Source organism: Esox lucius, chromosome 6 (assembly GCF_011004845.1).
Source record: "Esox lucius isolate fEsoLuc1 chromosome 6, fEsoLuc1.pri, whole genome shotgun sequence".
Taxonomy (NCBI): Eukaryota; Metazoa; Chordata; class Actinopteri; order Esociformes; family Esocidae; genus Esox; species Esox lucius.
In genome coordinates this window covers 11,758,466-11,780,153 of record NC_047574.1, presented here as the reverse complement: position 1 = coordinate 11,780,153, position 21,688 = coordinate 11,758,466, and the positions used below count along the sequence as shown (strand labels likewise).

Genomic DNA, 21,688 nt, shown 5'->3' with positions numbered 1-21,688 from the left:
CAGTGAGAGGACTCTAGTTTTAGCATGTGCAGTCCCACATGATGGGACTTCCAAGGATTTAAAGGGTTGTGATGAAATCTTAAGTCAGGACAAAGTGAGGACTCCAATGAATGGACTATATGTACAATACACATGAAATGCTAATATATAATTACAGACAATAAGTGATATGTTTGTATTAGTTTATGAGAGAGAACTAGAGAGAGAGAACAGGGCATATCTGAATGCTAAGTAAAAAAAAAACTTTATATTTTCAAAAGTATATCTATCTACGTGTATACAGTTATCTCTTATTTTACCAGGTAAGTTGAGTAAGACATTTATTTTCATTTACAGCAACATCTTGAGATGTAGAGGACAGATGTTTTTGAAGAAAATGACTACCCATAGGTAGTATTATTCTTTTCATCATGATTTGTGTATTGTTTGCATGAACCACAAAAATACTGTAAGAATTGTATTATTTTTATTAACTTAAAACCTTCTAAACTGCTATCCAAAATTCTGTGTGATATTTGAACTGTGCCTCATTACATTACATTGCTCTAGCCGCCCAGACGTCAGTCAGGTGACTACCGTCAGCTGATTGCCTCCAGACAGAACATGGCCGACCTCGTCCGAAGCCCTATGATGAGGAAACGGCCGAGTTTAGTATAATCGATAATTTTTGACGTTGTTTGGGGTCATATTTCACTAACGTTGACAGCATTTGCAAAACAGTTACCAAGGTGAGTTGAATGAGAAGATCACAAAGTGCGACAAGCACTCATAATTATTGCCTAGCTTATTGGCTGTAGCTAGTTCACATTTGGCTAGTTTGCTAGCTTGCCAATTCGCCTGGTACAAGTTTGCTAGCTTGTTGCCAGTTTCACCCAGTGTGTTAACGATCCCTCATCAAACGTTAGTTCATTAGCTATAATTCATAATAGCTTTTGCTGAAACCCGTGACGACCTAAGAAAGCAAAGTTAACGGAAAAAGATACGTAGTTGGCTAGCTAACTTAATCTGGGTTGCATAAAATAAAGCAGCTGGTGACGGCAGCTCATATTTACCTATGTTTGCCGGTAATAAGTCGCAATCACAAAATGTTTTGGGATGCTTATCGAGAGATCAGATTGTAGATCTTGTTCAGCTGGCGCTGAAGAAGATCCGCTATCTGAAAAAGGAGATAATGTTTGTTCACTCTGAAACCCCGTTAGAAAGTTTAAATCATTTTTTATTTGTACTGAAGAAGCCCGCCCCAAATATTGTTTCAGATGAGCGGGTTGCCGAATGCTGTGGCGAATGGCCACAGCCAGATGAACCACACTGGAAAGGATAGCCAGGTGTGGGAGAGGCCATGGACCCTGGAAGAGATGAGACAGACCAGTGCCAACTGGTCCCTGGCAGCCGACTCTGGGGTACGCTGAGTGACATTTAAATTATGGCCTTTTTACTCAGTCTGAGTACCTGACTGTTTCTTTAGCATTTAACAATGTATAATGAAGTCTGCTTAAATCTACATATTATGAGAAAAGCATTGCATTGTAAATAGCAGTGTATTCACATGCAACAAGTTATCTATATCACTCAGTGCCAAAGACAGTACTGTTGAGCAATCAGATACAGTCTTGAATAGATGAAGATAAAACAGCTGCGAGTATTCCCTCCTCTCCAGCTCTTCCTGTTCCTGCAAGACTTCTCTCAGAGGATGCTGTCAAAGACTCATGAGATAGAGAAGCAGCTGGATGGACTGATCAGAGACACCAAGGCCACTGACTGCTGCCTGCACACTGTTTTCAACGACTTCCTCATGCTCTCCAACACACAGTTCATTGAAAATGTACGTTGTGGTGTGGACTGGAATGACTATGGTTTTTCATGAGTGTTTTCATGTTCTGTTAGTGTTATCATATGAACTGCCTCTTGTTGCCCTCTTGTGCTGGGTGCTCTTTTACATTCATGAATGTAACTTATTCTTTGTGATTGTGACCTCATTAGAGAGTGTATGATGAGGAAATGGAGGAGCCGGTGCCGAAGACTGAGGCCTTGAAAAGACAGCCTGAACAGGTAAATCATTGGTCTTTTCCTGCCTGGATAGATATGTTGTGTGTTTTAGTTAGTGCTGTTCTTTGTAGGCCTGTGACATCTTAATCCCCCCCCCCCACCAGGAGAAAACCCGTGAGCAGAAGGAAGCTGAGCTGATCCCCAAGGTCCAGGAAGCAGTGAACTACGGTCTGAGAGTGCTAGACTCTGCCTTTGAACAACTGGACATAAAGGCGGGAAACTCAGACTCTGAGGACGAGGAGGCAACCGACAGAGTTGAGCCCATACTGGAGCCCAAGGTGAGGTTGGAATTATCCTGATACAGGATTAGAGAGAAAATCTGCATGTGATTTCTGTTTTCTGTAGGAAAAAGGGATTGTTTTACGGATTGTTCCTAAATGATTATTGTTCCTTTTAAGTTTTCCGTGGTAAATTTTTTTCTGTGGCACTATTGCTAATGTAACAAGAAACCAGGCAAGCCTAGTTCAGCCGGGCCGCAATAGAAAGTATTGCCCTCTTGAGATTCAAATCCGGGTCGCCCACATGAAAGGCTAATGGAACATGAAATGCTATTCGTTAACCACTACACCATGGAGATGTACATTTGTCAGGTGTCAGTATAGCCTGTTGTGTCTATCCTGAACAAATCCTCTTTTGCCACTGGCCGTTATAACAGTTAATTGGCCATTCGTGAATGACATTGATACAGTTAAACTGACTGACGTTTCTTACTAAGTTTACCTCCACCACATAGCGTCTGTATGGCGTTTGCCACAGGCCGTTTTAACATTGTATTAGCCAGTAATAAGCTTGAGCAGTATCTACTAACTTACTGGAATAGTCATAAGAATTGAGGAATTGCTTGCGAGTCTGCCAAAGCTATTTCATTTCATGGCAGAACAATGTACTTTTTTCTTTCAATCGTGAATGACATTGATCGTGGAATCTACCAGAAATAATTACTAAATATTGTTGCTCTCAATAGATTCGAACATAGGTCTTCCACATGAAAGGCACTGTCTTTAACCACTACGCCATGGCATTACACGTTTCAGTGGTCGCTAGACTCCATTGAAGACTGTGTTAAACTGACTAACATTTCTTATAAAATGTACCTCCACCATAGCGTCTATGAGCTGTTAGCTTATTATCCAGTAATAGGCTTACTAGTATGTACTAACTTCCTAGGAATAATCATAAGAATTGAGCAAATGATAGAGACACTGAAGAACTTTTCCATGCCAGAAATAGTCGTAATATAACCATAAACTGTTTTATTTCTGAAGGTTTTAGCCAGAGAAGCATTTGTCTATATGGACTAATTCATAATGCGTAATTCGCTTCGCCTGCGAGGAGTTAGGAACTCAGGACCTATAGTTTACATGTCCACTTCTCTACCACTATGCTATTCAGTCAGGTCAATCACTTACTCACTCTCTCACTAAGAGACATTCGCTCTTCTTGGCCGGCACAAAAGAGTTATATTCAAATTAAATGATTGTGCCTGTATTGATCCACTTCCTACTTCCTGGTCTTTCTCCCACCAACCTTTCGGCATCTGCAGGACCTGTATGTGGACAGGCCTTTGCCATATCTGATTGGCTCCCAGCTCTTCATGGAGCAAGATGATGTAGGTCTGGGAGACCTCTCCAGTGAAGGTAAACGGCTTGTCTTCTGTTCACGCTTTTCAGAGAGAAAGAAAGTGTTTCTCGTTGAACAAATGTTTTTTTTTCCCCACAGAAATGTCTATAGACAGTGTCATTGACAGTGAAGAGGGCAAAGAGGCTGATGTAAGACATTTGTAGACCGTGGAGCAGACATCATTTCTCATCCTGATTGAATTGAGTTGGTGATGTGAATTTAATGTCATACAGAACTATTATTCCTGTGATGTTTTTGTAAATAGCAGTCAGATGAAGACTTTGATCAGGAGGAAGGGGTGGCAGGCAGCATCAAAAAGGTGAGGACAACTTTAATCTGTCCTAGTCAGTGTTCAAACCCAGAGCTTGTGAACATCTTTGTGATTACAATAACCCAGGCTTTAATCTCTGTTTGAATAACTTGGACAAGGGATGATTAGGCCATTTAGCGATGTAATCAAAGATAAAACAGTGTGGATGTTTAAATCCTATTTGAACTCCTAAAGGTTTTTATGGTAATTCTGAACCTCATGGAGGATGTGATATGATTTCCCTTGCAGAAGTCTTCAGTGTTAAGTGATGAAGAGGAGGAAGAGGAGGATGAGGAGGGAGATTCAGACATATTCGGAGAATCTGACAAAGATGATGACGATGACAGGAAGGTATGTCTCTGGTCATAGTTGGTTTAAAATAAGTAACTTTTATCCATTTAGGTATGCAAAAACTGACATAGGAATATGGCTGAGAAATTGCTTTTGCGCATTACTCTATGAAGTAGCTTTCAGAAAGGGTGTTTGATTGTGAAGTTATTTTAGAAAGGAAGTGGTTTGATTGGGCTGAGCGAGAGCTGCACTCTTGTGGGGATGGGACAGCCAAGAGACTAACAAAATGGGGTTTCAACATAGCATAAAGTTAGGGAGAAACATTTTCTGCTGCTCCATAGGCAAACACCATGGTCTTTTCTTGGAAGCCTGCTTAAACTGGAAGAAAGTGCGTGAGGGAGCACGTGTGTGTTAGAAGTGAACACCAGGCGGTGTTCTGGACAAGTTGAAGTAGTTTGATGGGACAAGCAAGAGGCCCTACCAATAGTGAGTTCCAGACAGGAGAAGTAGAAGAACCTGTTCTGTTTCCCGTGCGAGGCAAGGTCGTACTTTAAGAATATTGTAGAGCATGAACCTGCAGGTGATCACCTTAATGTTTGCTGAGATCGATAGGGTGTTGTCAAGGTTCAAGTGTGTTTGCAATCTGGGAGGGGACACCATGGAGTTGTCAGCGGTGATGGAGAGGTCAGAGCCGACATGCCACTCCCTGGTGAAAGAGAAGCTACATGATGTTGGGTCGATGTCCACGCAAAGATGTCTGCCAGGTGCGCAGAAAGGTTTGTCATCATTAGGTTACGTCCAAAGGTGAAAGCAGGAAGACATGGCTAACGGGTGGATTTGTTTGCTTGTGAAAAACCGCTGAACTCAGTAGGCTGAGTGAATGAGGTTTGGATGTCATTAACCTTCCTTTCAAAACATAATCATCCTCGAGAGGGATGACAGAGCCGGAGGGAGGCGCCGGAGGGAGGATTCAAGTCGGGATTGAAGAGAAAGTGGCCAAGCCTTTCCTGGTTTTAGAAGAAGCTTGACATTGGTTGTTATATAATGTGGCTTCAACAGCAGGGAGTGAAAGGATGACAGATAATGTTTTCATGATTTTCGCCAGGCTACCCTCAGCACCGTTCTGTGGGTTCACATTGGGTCGCTTCTCCTCAGAGGGGAGGGCTGAGCCGGCCTGGAGGAAAGGAACTGTGAGAGTCCTTCTCCTCAGAGGGGAGGGCTGAGCCGGCCTGAGGGAAAGGAACTGTGAGAGTCCTAGGAGGCTGAGAGGGGCGAGAGTAAGGTGGAGGTGGCAGAAAGGAGATGAGGGCGGGGAGAGGTGTGAGCTGGGCTGAGTGGGTAGGGTTGGAGGGAGTTGTGCTCAGAACATGAAGGTGCGCAAACTGGGAAATGGTGAGATCATAAAAGAACAGGAGAAAGAGGTGCAAAGAAATGGAGGCAGTGCAGTTTGCCGTGCTCAGGAATTGAGCTCACCAGCCAGGGTTTAATGGCTTAGCTGTTGAATTTAGCTGTAAAGATTATCTCTTTGGGAACTAATTGCATGTTTGCATGTCCCCCTTGCATGAATACTGATGTTCTATTCCACCTCTTTCTTTTACGTAAGTTTTTGTGTCACATTCAGAGCACAGGACCATCATCCTTTGCTGACGAGCTGGCGGCTAGAATCAAAGGGGAACCAATCAGTAAGACGGAGGGCGATCACACCTGTAAGTTCACTTGATATTGCCCTGTATGGAGTACTACTCAGCATGTCCGTTTTTACATCCAGCGTTTGTTTTCTATCTTGAACGTCTCATGAGATCTGGGAAAGGTTTTCGTATGATCTAATAGCTTGGCTCCCAGTTTTTCTGGTTACTGGCCGTCTGATCAGAGGTGTTTAATATGTGAAAGCTTTTACATCCGACTGTCTCCTCCTTGGTCAGATGGTGAAGCATTCTGTTCAGACAATTGCTTGAATGTTTGTGTGAATTTGTCGTATTGTGTAAATCACTTGGCCCTATGTTATAAGTAGAGGACTTGGGCTAATGATGCGTTGTTACGGTGAAGTGTCCTGCATGCTCATGTTTCCTTTTCCATCTCACCTCAATGAAGCCTTGTCATCTGCCTCTAAGAAGAAGACTAAGGCAAAGAAAGAACCTCGGGCTGAGAGGCCACCGGGTAGGACAGTTATTCACTCAATATTATTATTATTATTATTATTATTATTTTAGGCGGACCGCGTAAGCGGAGCCGGCCAAGAAGAGCGAATGTCTTGACTGACTGACTGAGTATACCTTGTTAAATAGCTTAGTGGTTAGAGAAGCGGGCCTGTAAACTATAGGTCCCGAGTTTGTATCTCCTAGCAGGCGAAGCGAAGTATGCATTATGAATTATTCTGTATAGACAAATGCTTCTCTGGCTATAACCTTCAGTATCTACATTATAGTAAGCATGAAATAAAACAGTTTACTGTTGTATTGTCACTGTTTCTGGTGGATTTTCGAAAGTACACATCCGTGCATGTGTTTTGGGGCAGGATAGACAAACACTTTTGCTGTCTACAACATACAGTAGTTACGTTATAGTAAGCCTTAACTAAAACTGTTTACGGTTATATTGCAATTGTTTCTGGCATGGAAAAGTTCATCTTCAGTCTCACTATCAAATGCTCAATTCTTATGATTATTCCTAGGAAGTTAGTAGATACCAGTAAGCCTATTACTGGCTAATAAGCTGTTAAAACATCTAGTGGCAAAAGCCATGCAGTTCATAGACGCTATGTTGGAAATAAATTTAATAAGAAACGTTTGTCAGTTTAACACAATGCACAATGGCGTCTAGTGACTGCTGAAACGTGTAATGCCGTGGCGTTGTGGTTAAAGACAGTGCCTTTCACGTGGAAGATCTAAGTTTGAATCTATTGAGAGCAACGACATTTACTAATTATTTGTGGGCCGCGATAAACTATACGGTTATACAGTATTGCAACTATTTCTCTCGTCTTTTCACTTGATGATAAAGTTAGTTATCGTCACCTTTTATTGATTGTTATTGTATCAATGTCAGTGACGAATGAAAGAAAAAAGTACATTATGCCATGAAAGAAAAAAATAAGTTCTTATGCCATGAAATGAAATAGCTTTGGCAGATTCGCTAGCAATTCCTCAATTCTTACGACTATTCCAGTAAGTTAGTAGATACTGGTCAAGCTTATTACTGGCTAATACGCTGTTTAAACGGGCAGTGGCAAACACCATACATAGACGCTATGTGGTGGAGGTAAACTTAGTAAGAAACGTCAGTCAGTTTAACTGCATCAATGTCATTCACGAATGGCCAGTTAACTGTTATAACGGCCAGTGGCATAAGAGGATTTGTTCAGGATAGACACAACAGGCTATACTGACGCCTGACAAATGTACATCTCCATGGTGTAGTGGTTAACGACACAGCCTTTCATGTGGGCGACCCGGGTTCAAATCTTCAGAGGGCAACACTTTCTATTGAGGTCCAGCTGAACTCGGCTCGCCTGGTTTCTTATGTTGTATTTTTAGGCGTTTTATGAGATGTAGTTGAGTTCTTTTTGTTCATAGAGCAGTAGGTCAGATTCAATCCCACGCTGTGGCAGTAAATGTGCACCGGAAGCAGTGGCTTAGAGCGCATGACCACTCTAGTTCACCGCTCACTTTTCATTACCACGCATTGTCCACGCACCTGATCTCATCCACCACGCGTCCAAATATATTGTACCTGCCAAGCTAACCACTTCAGTGCTTCAGTCAAATGAGCATCAGTGGCATCTTGGTTCAGAGTGACTTCACCAGCCATTTTGTTAACGTACTGCTGTTATCGCTGAAGCCTGACCTATCTGTGGTGTTCTAGCCCTTGAGGATGAGGGCGAGGAGTTGTTCGGGCCGCCCAAAATGGAGGACGAGGACTTTTCTCCATTCGGGGGGAAAGGAGGTCTCTTCAGTGGAGGGAGAGGATTGTTTGATGATGATGAGGTATGCTCAGCTGAGGGACGTTTTGTAACTTAAACGTAATCAATATGCAGCCTATTAAATGTTCCCAAAGAGTATATTGAATGTTGTCAGCCAAGCGAAGCTAATGAAATGTTTGTCGTCCAGGGGGATTTGTTCTCTGATGCACCACAAGCGCCTGTAGCAGAAGAGAAGACCAGGGACACCACTCACACTGCAGGTAATAATGGCCCTCCAACTATGTGTTGAAACACCCAGGACCTTTTCATAAGGGCAGTTAAGACAGTATTACACAATTCACAACTGACATTTGTTTTGGGCTGGTTCTGATGGTTTCCTGTTATACTCCATTCTGAGATCTATTTTTTTTTTTAAGTAAATATATAATTATATTGAAGGGAACGGACACTGGGCAAGGATGTATTAATCAACAAAAAGAGAAGTGGGATGGCAGGAGTTAAGGCAAACATCTCTGGGGTGGCTTCCCAGTGGTAGTTTGGTAGGAATGGGTGCTTGAAGTCGTAACTTTGCTGGCCTCTGCACCCTCCATCTCCTGGCTGTCTTCCTCCACCTCCATTGTGCCGCATTGCATTTTGCCACCCTACAAGCTCTTTAATATGCTTGTTGTTCAGAATCTAACAAGAGGCAGCTGTGCAGGAGTATGGCTGACTGCCCTGGAAGATCCGCTTTCTTTGCGGGCATTGGTGCAATGCTTATTTTGTGAGTGCGTGCTTATCCCTGCCTCAATATCTTGGGTTATCTTCACAGGGACTAGAATTCCCTTAAATGTCAACCAACAAAACAGATGAATTATAAAATGTTGAATTAGGTTGAGCAAACATTCCAGTTCCTTTGTTTTTGAGATTTCTGAAGCTGAATGAAAGTATTTAAAGTTTCTCCGTCACCTCATGCAGAAGAGTGTCTGAGAAGCCGGAACTTCCCCATTAAATCCATCCCTGTCAAACATTTGATTTGTGGAAAGACATCTACTGTAGTCAGTGGTACCTGCTACATTCATTTGTGAATAATGCATTTATCTTCTGCTGTTGCTCTAAATGAATGTTTGTTAATGTCTTCACTCACCAATATTGGAGCCTGAGGGAATAGGTTTCCACAGAGTCTAATGGCCAAGATACTGCGTTGTCTTGGTGTCCTGATAATGTCTGCGGGTTAAGCATCTCAAATTTGCACAGTGCTACAAGGGGTGGATGTTGAAGGGCTGCCTTGTCTCAATGTGCCTTGGTGGTAGGTTGGGCGTTTGGAATTTCAAGGCGCTTGTATTGGTGAAATCCTTTTGGCTTTGCGAGATGTACACCAAAGGAAACGTGTTTCGATCTTCGACAGCGACGAACCAGCTGTGGAGTTGTTACGGAAAGTCCGTCATAATCGTGTGTTAGACGTCATGAAATTGGGAGGGGATTAGAATTTTAAAAATAATAGTAATGTGTATACAAATCTAATTTAGATTATAATCATTTGTAAGTTCTGGCGATTGTGCACATCCAAACAAGGTGTAGCTCCCGTGTAAGTCGGAATAACACTGTCTTAATGTAACTTGCAGATTTAAAAAGCCCTGCTAGCATTCAGTCATGTTGATACTGACAAATGATTTAGCCAGACATCAATAGCCAATCGCATAGGGGCAGGAAGCTGTAGGGGTATTTGATTAGTCAATAGGGACAGGATATTCATATGTATTTGCATAACATTTAGCGTTCTCAGTTTTGGTGTCGACCAGAGGTCCGCCCCCAGGCTATCGTTCTTTCCATTTTGAAATGAATGGCGCTCTGTTGTTTGAATGTTAAGAGGGCCTGTAAAAACTACTAAGACAGAGTGGCGGAAAAGGATGTGTAGTAAAGCTTTTTTCCTAGACAGTATTATACCTGTTAACAGAAGTTGTCTTTTTTATATTGTGTTCCTGCCAGAGTCTGTCCAGCCGGCTAAGAAGATTCCTATAGGGGCAGTGTCAATATTCCCAGGTAACAGAAACGTGCCCCAAGCGAAGCAAAGGCCTTTACGAAATGTGCTTAGGTTATTACATAGAAGAAAGTGTTGCTTATGAGTTGGAACGTATTTGGGGGCATTTACAACATTGGGCCTATGCAGATTCACCCTTGCTCTTCTGAAAAGGAATTCGTTTAATTCACGTTCAGATGTATACTGGTACAAAACATCACTACAGAGCGTTGCACAGGGGGCCTATCCTGTCTTCTTTCTCTTTAGAGAACAGCCTGTTTGGCCTTCCCGGTGAGCCTGACTCCACGAAGGCCAGAGAGAACAGCAGTCCAGCCAAACCCAGCAAGGTCCAGAAACCAGCCCCTAGAAAGACTTCTGTAGGAGGAGGTCTTTTTGATGATGAGGAGGAGGATGACTTCTTCACTTCTAAAATCCTGAAGTCCAACTCAGGTAAAGTGGTCAGATAGTAATCAAGTTAGTAGTCCGCTTTCTCATGCACAATACCAAAAATGCATCAAGGCCCTGCAAAAGCTTGTCTTGCCATGCCTTGGTCCCAGTTGAGTTGGGCCGCGGTTGAGTTGGGTCACGGTTGAGCAGCCAGCGTTATAAAAAAGCCAAACAGCTTGGCTGATGTGATTCAGTGGAGCGTGTCCCTGTCTCCCTGGGAAATGAGTCCGCTCATTTTGACCTGTGAATGAATAATGTCTTATCACCTGTGTTCAGCTGGACAGGAAAAACCCAAGCAGGCCAAGACGGTGGATCTGTTCGGAGGAGACGATGAAGATGAGGATGGGGACATCTTCAGTAAGAGCTCCGGTGCACCGCCCCCACTAGAGAGCAGAAAGAAGGTGGAGGTGAAAGAAGAGGAGAAAAAGGCTCCTCAGAAGAAGGTGAATGGCTGTAGAGCATTGTGTGGGGACACTTGTAGATTGACTCTAATGATTAGGGTGTTCACTGATTCTGACTTCGGGTGTGAAGGGCTTACTGTAGTGTCGATTTTATATCGGGCTGTCAGTTCTCTCAGACAATCGATGGGTATACATTTTTAAATGAAATTGGTCCTGTTATAGACATCGTGTGTTTTAAGAAAATCCACTATATATGTCTGCTGCTTTATAAGAGTGGTGAAATATCACAAAGGACAATAATAAAGCCAAATCATTACAATAATAGGAGGCAGAGATCAACACAACAACGATGCAGATTTCAAAGTTGCTCTCCTGAAGTGTCTTTGTCACTCTTTGTCCTGTTATTAGGCTGTCTTAAGCGGCAGTGCTTTTACATAATGCCAGATCAGCCTTAATGGTTCTTGGTTGTGTTTAGATGCCAGCAGGAGGCGTCTCTGTGTTTGGTCCTGGTACTAAAAGCCTGCTGACTGAGGCACAAAAGAACCGTCTGTCAACCAGCGAAGAATCGGAAAAGGCAGATGAGGTGGGACAATCTATCTATCCATCCCATCGCTCTATGTTCTTACTTTGTGCAATTCTGTCTTTTTTCCCCTCTCTAGTTCTTTCTCTTGACGGTTCTCTCACCTTCTCTCAGTTTAGAGCTGTAATCCTTGACCCTCTCCATGTTGTTGGTTTTAGAACGACCCTGCCCACAGCGTGGTGAAAAACCCTGCGAGGCCCACCGAGAAACCCAAGACCAGGAGTCTGTTCTCTGATGACGAGGACTCACAGGTGTGTTTCAGCTGTTTAACATTTTCAAATGTATTGTACCATGTTAGATTCTGTCCATTTGTGATCCATGAACAAAATGAATGCTACCGGAAGTCAGGGGAGAGCCTTTATTCAGCATGAGGTTTACGATGATGACCTTCCATAGTTCTTTCATTGTTCTCTCCGAATGCTTACAACGTAAACACAGTCATTTATACCAGGACACATGGGAGGTGGTCAGTGGTCATAGCCAACCATTACACAGACTATTATAAGAAATAGTTTGTCCTACAAAATACCCTTGTATGGCGTATTTCAACCTATGACCCAAGGGTCTATTCAGAGAGTCCTATGACAGTCACATACACAGTTCCTAACAGCTGGTATGGACAGGGTGTTTGGGACCCATCAGTAATGGGGCATCACATTCCCTACCTAGTGTCCTCCATACAGAGATAGTTAGTACTCTCATACATTGTGTCAAGCTTAATTCAATTACTTTCATGCTCAATATCTATTTTCCCATTACATCAACATAAGCAGCACAAGATTAGCACAACTTCAGGGTTATCATGAAGCATGAAACCTCACTTTCTCTGTCACTGTGTTTCTACAGATATTTCCAGCCATCCCTAAGAGTCAGTCTAAGCCTGAACCCACAACCCAGAGCAAAGCTCCTTTGTCCATCTTTGATGACGAGGAGGAAGAGGTGAGAACACGAGGCAGCCATGACTGTTAAACATAAACATTATTCATTTGTATTTGCATTTTCATATCTTCTCAATTTCTGTCGTCACGCAGGATTTGTTTACATCTGCAAAGAAGTCTAAACCAGGCCAAGCTAAAGCTGGTCCTCCGCAACTCCAGAAAAGTGTCTCTAGCTCCCTCTTCAGTGATGATGAGGTAAAGAGAGGGAGGGGTTACATGGCACCATAGACATGGTCTTCAGCCGGTCAGACTTTGACCCCTAGGTCGGCTACTCGGGTATTCACAGAGCTGACATAACCAGAGAGGTGTAAGCTTTACAGTGACGGCTCTTCCATCCAGAAGGTTGAGGATAGCATCAGGTCTATGTCACGCCTGGCCTTGATTGGTCCTCCGATGCACATGTTCTGTGTGTCGGTTCGAATCCAGTCTGCTGTTCTTTTAGCGGAAACGGCCTATGACTGCTTTCCTGTCTATTAGAGCATAACATGGCTAAAACCAGTGTCTATTACAGCTTACACCAGAAGTCTGGGGGGTGTGCTGGTTTGCATCCATGTGACCCTTTGTATTCTTCCTGCGTTAGGACCAGTGGATGAGCCCCAAGCCTAGCTCTGGTAAGACAGAGGAACACACGGGTGGGATGAAGTCCAGTACTAGCGCCCCCTCCAGTCTGCCCAGTGTTAAAGCAGCCACTAAAGGCATTCTGTTTGATGAGGACGATGATGATCTCTTTGCTGCCACCACGGAGTCTAGGTAAACTTGCAGTCAGCAGAGGGCATCCATAGACTGTGTGTGGACCTGTTTGTTTGCTTCCAGAAAGGTGTTTTGACGAGTGTAAATGTGTGTGTGTCGGCCGCAGTCAAAAGAAACCTCAGCGAGTGTCACTCCTGTTTGAAGATGAGGTTGAGGATGATGAAGATAAGGGCTCCTCCCTCTTTGGCTTCAAGACGTCCGTCAGCAGCAGCTCTTCTTCGGCTGACCGGAAAGTAAGCCTCTGTTACAGACTGAATGTAGGCTGGACAAAAGAACGCACCCTCACCTGTAAAACCGCTAAAGAACGCTGGCTAAGCTGGAGGCCATAGCAAATGAATTAAATGGAACCATCGCTAAGGCTCCCGTGGCATGATCAGTGCTAATAATTCAAATCCCTCAAAATGGCACCAACATTGCGATTACATCTGGGTGACCTGGAAGTATTTAAAAAATCGCAACTCCTGAATATTTCTAGTCTAGCGTTTCATTACAAGGAATGGTGCGGCCAAGTCATATTTTATTAAACATTTTCTTGATTAAAATGATGCCCCATATACATTTTGAGATTTCACCTAAATAGACCAGCATGTCTCTCCATTGGAAATCAATAGGCGAAGCTCAGGGTTCCAAAGGGAAAACGTTTTTTAGGCAGTAGCATTGGATTACAATGAATTGCACAGCCCAAACATATTTATGAAGCTGAGATTGTCCTGATTAAAATGTTATGCGACTTGAAAAAAATAATATATTTATATATACATTTTGAGATATGGTCTGAATTACACAGGTATGTCTGCACATCTAGCCTTTTTCCATTGGATATCAAAGTACAGAAAAATGTATTGGCATTTCTGAAATGTCAAAGGCTGACTGTAGAGGATAATGAATTGTAAATATTTTAAAACATGTCCATGTCTCCTGTGTCCTTGTCCTCTCCTCTCTAGGCTTCGGCGGTGTCCTCCCCAGCCCCCTCACTGTTTTACACAGACAAACCTGCTTCTCGGCCAGTGGAGGAAAAACCTCCGGGAGAGAGGGTAGTGAATGAAAGGAGTCCTGAAGTGCAGCCTCTTTCCTCTCCACTAGAGGTCAGTGAGAGTAAGAAGAAGCCAGTAGGCGCAGTCAGTCTGTTTGGAGGGATCAACGTGCTTGGAGACAAACTGGATTCAGCCAAGGTGAGTTCATAACCTCCACTAGGAGCTGAGTAGTGTGTGTCCAAGGTGGCATATTCACTTTGACCCTCTTTCAACAAGCAGACTAAGAGCCCATTGGATGAGCCGGGTGGCGAGGACTCACCGCCCAGTGAGGGCCCACGCCCTATGGAGAAGGAGGCCAAATCGAAAAACAACACACTCAGCCTATTTGATGATATGGAGGAAGAGGAGGGTGCAGACTGGACTTCACCCATCTCCATACCCAGCAAACCAGCTGTCAAAAACACACTGAAGGTTGGTCTGGGTTCTAACGCAGTGCGTACGTGACTGTGTGTCGGCGCCGTGTCTGTGTGTCGGCGCCGTGTCTGTGTGTCGGCGCCGTGTCTGTGTGCTGGCGCCGTGTCTGTGTGCCGGCGCCGTGTCTGTGTGCCGGCGCCGTGTCTGTGTGCCGGCGCCGTGTCTGTGTGTCAACGCCGTGTCTGTGTGTCAACGCCGTGTCTGTGTGTCAACGCCGTGTCTGTGTGTCAGCCTGCAGAGGTGCGTCCTCGTACCAAGAGTAGTACCGGGGTGTTCCAGGATGAGGAGCTGCTATTCAGTCAGACTCAGCAGAGAGACAATGACCCTGACGTTGACATCTTCGCCACGGCTGACACGTCTGGGGTGAGTTCCAGGCACTCTGTTGACTCACCGAGATGAGGCAGGGCTGACTCACCGAGTGGAGGCAGGGCTGACTCACCGAGTGGAGGCAGGGCTGACTCACCGAGTGGAGGCAGGGCTGACTCACCGAGTGGAGGCAGGGCTGACTCACCGAGTGGAGGCAGGGCTGACTCACCGAGTGGAGGCAGGGCTGACTCACCGAGTGGAGGCAGGGCTGACTCACCGAGTGGAGGCAGGGCTTGAGCCTCCAGCTGACCAGGACAGCGGTCTCGCATTGTGTCAGCTCACTGAGCTCTACTTTCTGCTTTGTTTCAGTGACCAATGAATGGTTCTAATGGTATGAGAGGTGATGAGGTGCTGTGTCTTCTGGTTTCAGAGCTCGAGGCCCAGCTCAGTGAAGAGTGCAGCTCCAACACTGTTCGGTGATGATGAGGACGAAGATGACCTCTTCAGCTCTGTCAAGCCCAAAGCCGCTCCGGTATCGTACTCTTCATTTCTTCAGTGAATGTATACAACTTGTGTCCAACTGGTTTAATTTGCTGGTGACTGGGCATCCTTACTCCTCATGCTTTGTTTCACCATTCTTAGAAAGTTTCAGCGAAGCCCAGTAAACCCAGTAGAGACGAGCTACCCCCAAAACCTGCTGTCACAGCGCAGGTCTCAGAGAGTGAGGTAAGGCTGGTGAAAATATTTTATATAAAATATATATCTTCTTTTATCTGGTTTGTTTCACTTAGTTAATTGGATAAAAATGCTCACCTTATATTCATCGATGATTATCAAGACCTGCAAAACCTGTGTCATAAACCTCATATAGATTAAGCCTCTGTCTTTGAATAACATGCAGGAGGAAACTGGGCATGCAACAGCTACCCTGCTGTGATGTGGAAATGTTGAATTCCACACTGCATGTCCCTGGTGTTACGTTCTGAATGTTTCAGTGATCTCTATTCATGGTACTTCCTGCTTTTTATCAAGTGATTGCAGTGAAACCACCCCTAATGCTGCCCATGTCTGGTTCTTTTCCAGTTTGTGGTTTGGAATGAGTTCTCACCTGAAGCTAACTGCTTTACTTAATCCCCAAGTGCAGAGGGACATTTTGGTCATTTAGCTGATCTAATTCAAAGCGTCTTACAGATTGTTGGCATGTATTTAGTACTTCAGGTACTTAAAAAAAAACTGTAAATCAAAGCAAGCCTAGTTCAGCCGGACCGTGGGTAGAATGTGACCCAGGGAGGAGCTTTTTATGGGCCAAGGCCATGTTTGTTGTGGTCAAGGCTTTTTATGGGCCAAGGCCATGTTTGTTGTGGTCAAGGCTTTTTATGGGCCAAGGCCATGTTTGTTGTGGTCAAAGGCCATGTTTGTTGTGGTCAAAGGCCATGTTTGTTGTGGTCAAGGCATTTTATGGGCCAAGGCCATGTTTGTTGTGGTCAAGGCTTTTTATGGGCCAAGGCCATGTTTGTTGTGGTCAAGGCTTTTTATGGGCCAAGGCCATGTTTGTTGTGGTCAAGGCTTTTTATGGGCCAAGGCCATGTTTGTTGTGGTCAAGGCTTGGTTCCTGTAGGTGTATGTGACATCAGCATCCGTGTGGATGGGCCTGCACCTAATCCAACGACACACTGATAATCCAGGAACCTATGCAGGGGTTCTATTTGTGGATTTTAGCTCTGCATTTAACACCATTCCACCAGAACCTCTGGGGACCAGAAAGCCATGACTTTCTGATTATTTCTGGAACATTATTTTATTTCATAGCTACAATAAGATATGTCAATATGGGATTGCAAAACACCAGTCCAACCTTGAGGGAAGGAATGGGAACTTTGTCCCTTTCAGCCTGCTGTAGGCTGCCTTTCCTGTAACATGGGTTGTGCAACACAACTGTCCCGGCATCATTATATATGTACAGATGAATCCCTGTGACATATGAGTTATGAATGCTTGTGTAATACCTACAATGTAAGAAAGAATGTACATGTAAAGAATTAAGTTGTGATAGTTCAAATGCTGACTGGTCACCAGACTAATTCACCGTGTTAAATAGTGTTATTTAACATGCTCATTTTAAGACTAAAAGACCCAAACAGTGTTCCATACTAGTGGAATTTAGTCCTGCATTTCAATCCCACATTTGTTGTGAATTTCCTGCCTCTGGAAAGTCCAGACGATGCAGCTGTATTTTCCTTTTGGCTTGTTTGCTTCGTTTTCTGTATGTAGCTACTTAAGCCTCAGCTAATCATTCTTGTCCCTGGCCAGGTTTGATATCCTGTCAACTGGCTGGCCGTCTTTGTCTCTACCCATTATCAAATAATGGTTAGTCAGTCACTCACTCAGTGATTTTCTCTCCGCTTACGCAGTCCGGCAAAAACATTTTTATGACTGGAGGAGAGGGGAGGCATGGGCCAACTAAAAGCTGGAAATAATAAGGTGGCCATGATGATATTGGACATTTAGTCAGGACAGCAGAGTTGCACATAATGTGGCCATCTGCATCTGAAGTGTGGAGGTGTATCCTGGAGAGAGTGTTGAATAACGGTTGCCTATCTGCTACAAAACCCATGCTGTTACATTGCCTACGGAGATACTCCTGTGTGTCTGATTTCCTTAACGTGATCTTTGTTGTTCAACTGCACAGAAGCTGGCGCCAAGCCCTGTAAAATCTAAAGAGCCTTCATCGCGGATTGGAAAACTCCAAGTAAACTTCACACCTTATTTTTCTTTTGCCAAGTATTCTTTCAATGTTTCACTCTTTCTGAATGAACTTTCATTCTCCCCTCATGTTTTCTCTGCGAGACAGCTTTGAACCTCTGCCTTTGACGTGAATAATCTTGTCTTTTCTACTGCTAGCTCAAAAGCTAAACCAAAACAGCATGACTGTCAGATTGGTTCTCATAATGTTTTGTTTTTTACCTTTGGAGTAAAAGTGATTTCTCAGCCTTTCTTCTTCCTTAAACAGCATCAATAGACGTCATTCTGACTCATACATTTTCCCGTTTATACTTACGGGCTCTCAATTTCCTCTTTTTGTCTACCAGTTGGTTTGGTTGGTCATAAAATGTAAATTCTTCAGTGAAACTGTTTCCTTTCATCTATTTGCACATATTTTCACTGTCCTGTGCTCTGATTAAACCCTCGTTTCAGTGGTCCAGTCTTGTCGGTTGCTGCCTCTGTATTATGGATTAGAATCCAACCCACTGATCTTTCAGCAAAGATACTCCTGTATTTTTCCTCACTTTCCTCTCCCAAAGCATAAAAATCCCTGGTAAAAAAAAGAATGAAATTAATACTAAATTAGTATGAAATTGGGGCAGCAGCTGTGAATAAATGTGTTCCTTGTCCCTCCTAGTCCAACCTGGTGATCAACCCTGCTGCCCTCCTGCCTGGAGCGGTGCCTCGGGTCGGGGTGGGTGTACCACCAGGCCTGAGCCCCAGCTCCACATCCCCCGGCTCCTCAGACCACAGTGCCAGCCTCGGTCCTGCAGGGACCCAGCCTCCCGACGATGGAGGGGTGAGCTTTGACAACCCAGTCCAAGTGTCAACGCTCCGGAGTGCCAATAAGGTGGGTTAGGCTTCAGGACCTGGGGGTGGTGGACAAGGAGGTAGAGAGTGGGGGGGAGGGGCGGAGAACACCTCATTCTCATCCTCAAATGAATAGGGATGTAATTGGTGAAATTCTCTCCAGACGGAAAAAAAAAACGTTTATGACTAAGGCATCTTGACCTTCTCCAGGGTCGAGCCAAATGCTCCATCCAACGCAGGCCCCAGTCCAGGGCGGCCCGGGTGATGGCAGCTCAGAGCTCTGTGGAGCAGAGAGACGAGGACCAGCCAGGACCCAGCCCAGCACTACCTGAGCTAACCCTGCCCGGGCCTAGTCTACCCAATCCAGCGCCAACCACAGCCTTGCACTCGTCCTTACCGGACTCCCGTCCCTCCCAACCTCCGCCCACCTCTGTCTCCGTCAGACCGTCAGTGCTGACTCTACCAGTTTCAAACACCCCTCCGTCAAAAGATTCCTCTCAGGCTAGCAAGGAGAGGGAGCGGCCTTCTCCCAATGACAATGATTTGTTTGGGTCGGATGGTCTCTTTGGGCCCGTGCCTGCCCTAGACCCCAAACCTACCACCGGATCCGCCAAGTCCAAAACGACGACTAGAGAGGGCGAATTGACATCAAAGGAGAGGGAGTTGGAAAAAGAGGCGACCCCTTCATCCCTCTTTGATGACCCCATGGGTGACTTGTTCCAGAAGGTGAAGCCGAGGTCTGCTAAGAAGGCCAAGGCCCCAACCTTCCTGGAAGATGAGGAGGAGGATGAAGAGGATATTTTTGGACTGGGAAAGAGCTCCACTCCAACTGCTACTGCTGGAGTTAGAGACACTAAGACTGAGAGCAGAACTACCCCTAAGCAGGACATCTTTAAGGTATTGGTCATCATGCGTAATGTCGGCAGTCAATTGAACAATAAATCAGTTTGTGATTTCAGTATTTAAATTGATTGTACAGATAGATAGGTACAAGTACTAATAATTGTATAGTTTAAATGTTAGTGTATTTTTCTTCATAATAGTCTAACTGTTGTTCTGGCACTGTGCATGCTGGCTCAGCATATCTGTTTATCCATGACTGAAGATGTTTACAAAGGGAGGTGAGGCAAAATAAATCTTGGAATGTGTATCTGCGTCTTGTCCGTCTGCTTTTCGTCTGAGTCTGTTGGTTTTCCTTGTCCTAGCATGAAGCAGGGACTACACCCAAAGCCAACGAAAAGCACAAAGAGAAATCCCAGGATGCCAGCCTGTTTGACGACAACGTTGACATCTTTGCTGATCTAACGACCCCTTCGAAACCTAAGGAGAAGAAGTCCAAGAAGATGGAGACCAAGTCAATATTTGATGATGATATGGGTGAGTGATTGCTGAGCACAGATTACACAATATCTGAAAGTTTGTTGTTCCTTAGTAATTGTTTCAACATCCACATTGACACTCACACAGACACATGCAGCTATAACTGCCTGCTTACCTACAGGGACACACCACCTGCAGAATTATTCCAGTAAGAAACCTTTGGTTATGCAAATGTTGAATTATGGGATGTAAAAAATTGTTTCCCACATTTACTTTGGCCAAGAACTTGATTAATCAACCGCAAAATCCTTCTCTCTAGCTGGTCTAGCATAATTTGGCCATTTTATTTGTGAGCATGAAAAAAAAAATTACATTCTTCTTGGGGAGCTATCAAATTGCAAGTGCTACAGGGAGAGTAAAACGCCCAATCATTGCACAATGCGTATTTCTTGGCATAACTGTTTTACATGCTTGTTGGTGACTATATTGAAAAAGAGGATTCTAGTGCTAATGAACGTATTTCTCAACTCCAAAAGCTTTAAGACCACGTTTAAATTGTTTTTTTTTTATTCATGGAGGAGATGTTGGCTGGGTGTAGCCGTGTTGTAATGTAACGTCACTACATTTGTAGTAGTGGACGTTGGCGTCATCCATAGTACTGCTCAACAGCATCAAAATAATTTGTGGAGATTGGAAAGTAGCTGATGATTAGCCCGACGTGGTTTACGCGTGCTGACGAGCAACTCTACACTAGAGCAAGTCATATTTCAAATGGGTGCTCTGCGGTTGCCACCGACGTGAACTCAATACATCTACTGTCACACTCCACTCTCCACAGATGACCTCTTCTCCCCCAGCACTGAGAAGCACATGACCAAGCAGCCCCCCTCCAAGTCCAGGAAGAGCCCTCCCTCCCAGGACTCCGGGGCAGCAGACGACTCGGGCAACATATTTGATGACCCTCTCAATGCTCTCGGCGGGAATTGAACCTTAGACTGTTTCCCCAATGAGCTAGGACGTCGAGTCCCAAATGGCACCCTTTTCCCTCAATATGGTACTGTGGACCTGGGCCCATTAGACTCTGGCCAACATAGTGCACTGCAGGGGAACAAGGTACCATTGGGGATGAAGCATCCAATTGTACAAAAGTGCGGAAAATGTTTTTGTCATTTTGGAGAAGGCGTCTGAGATATTAACACTATTCATATAGAGATTATTTATACAAAAACTATCTATCGATCGACAACCTCTGACAAATTTGAAAGGTGGAAAGAAATGAAGGGGATGATTCTGATACACGCATCACATACTCATCTCTGATAGATAACAAATCAAGCTACTGTTATTAAATTGCAATTTGGCTGTATTTTGTTTCCATGGTATTTGCACTTTATAAGAATATTAGATTTAATTTGGCCAGCTGATAACATATGAATAGTTAATGGTTTATAAATATGGTTGAAGAGCTCTGTGTGTAGATTGGCTTTGCCATCCGGAGATTACTTGTTGTCATTGGGCTGTGCCATATCAAGGTTATGCAATCATTGTGTACTGACTGACTCCTAGCAGCAACAAGCAAATGTTTTTGTTTTTCCAATTAATATAAAATTGTTACATTTGATATTTTGCCTGTGATAAATGAAGTGTTTTTTTTTTTTTAACTAAAATAATATTTTATGAAATGTGACATGTCTTGAGTCTTTCTAAGGTCTGCCAAACTACTTTTTAGGCTTTAGTTAGGAT

General features: G+C 44.1%; 1 protein-coding gene across 5 annotated transcripts; it reads left to right on the top strand.

Moving 5' to 3' along the window:
• The first annotated feature begins 585 nt into the window (after positions 1–585).
• washc2c (WASH complex subunit 2C) lies at positions 586–21,131 on the top strand. 5 transcript variants are annotated; one of them, XM_020047589.2, is made up of 32 exons: positions 586–728; positions 1,257–1,400; positions 1,658–1,822; positions 1,981–2,049; positions 2,151–2,324; positions 3,590–3,683; positions 3,766–3,815; positions 3,932–3,985; positions 4,226–4,327; positions 5,889–5,973; positions 6,359–6,424; positions 8,129–8,250; positions 8,374–8,446; positions 10,152–10,205; positions 10,450–10,632; positions 10,906–11,072; positions 11,506–11,613; positions 11,769–11,861; positions 12,457–12,549; positions 12,642–12,743; positions 13,129–13,298; positions 13,405–13,531; positions 14,243–14,470; positions 14,552–14,743; positions 14,978–15,109; positions 15,483–15,584; positions 15,695–15,778; positions 17,742–17,801; positions 18,453–18,665; positions 18,836–19,522; positions 19,831–20,002; positions 20,784–21,131. In XM_020047589.2, the coding sequence occupies exons 2-32, from the start codon at positions 1,257–1,259 to the stop codon at positions 20,930–20,932; spliced, it is 4,314 nt and encodes a 1,437-aa protein (XP_019903148.2). In that variant the 5' UTR covers positions 586–728; the 3' UTR covers positions 20,933–21,131. The 5 variants fall into 5 exon arrangements, with proteins under 5 accessions (XP_019903148.2, XP_010868304.2, XP_010868306.2 ...); XM_010870002.3 differs by having other exon boundaries at positions 5,871–5,973; XM_010870004.3 differs by lacking the exon at positions 6,359–6,424 and having other exon boundaries at positions 5,871–5,973.
• The last annotated feature ends 557 nt before the right edge of the window (positions 21,132–21,688 follow it).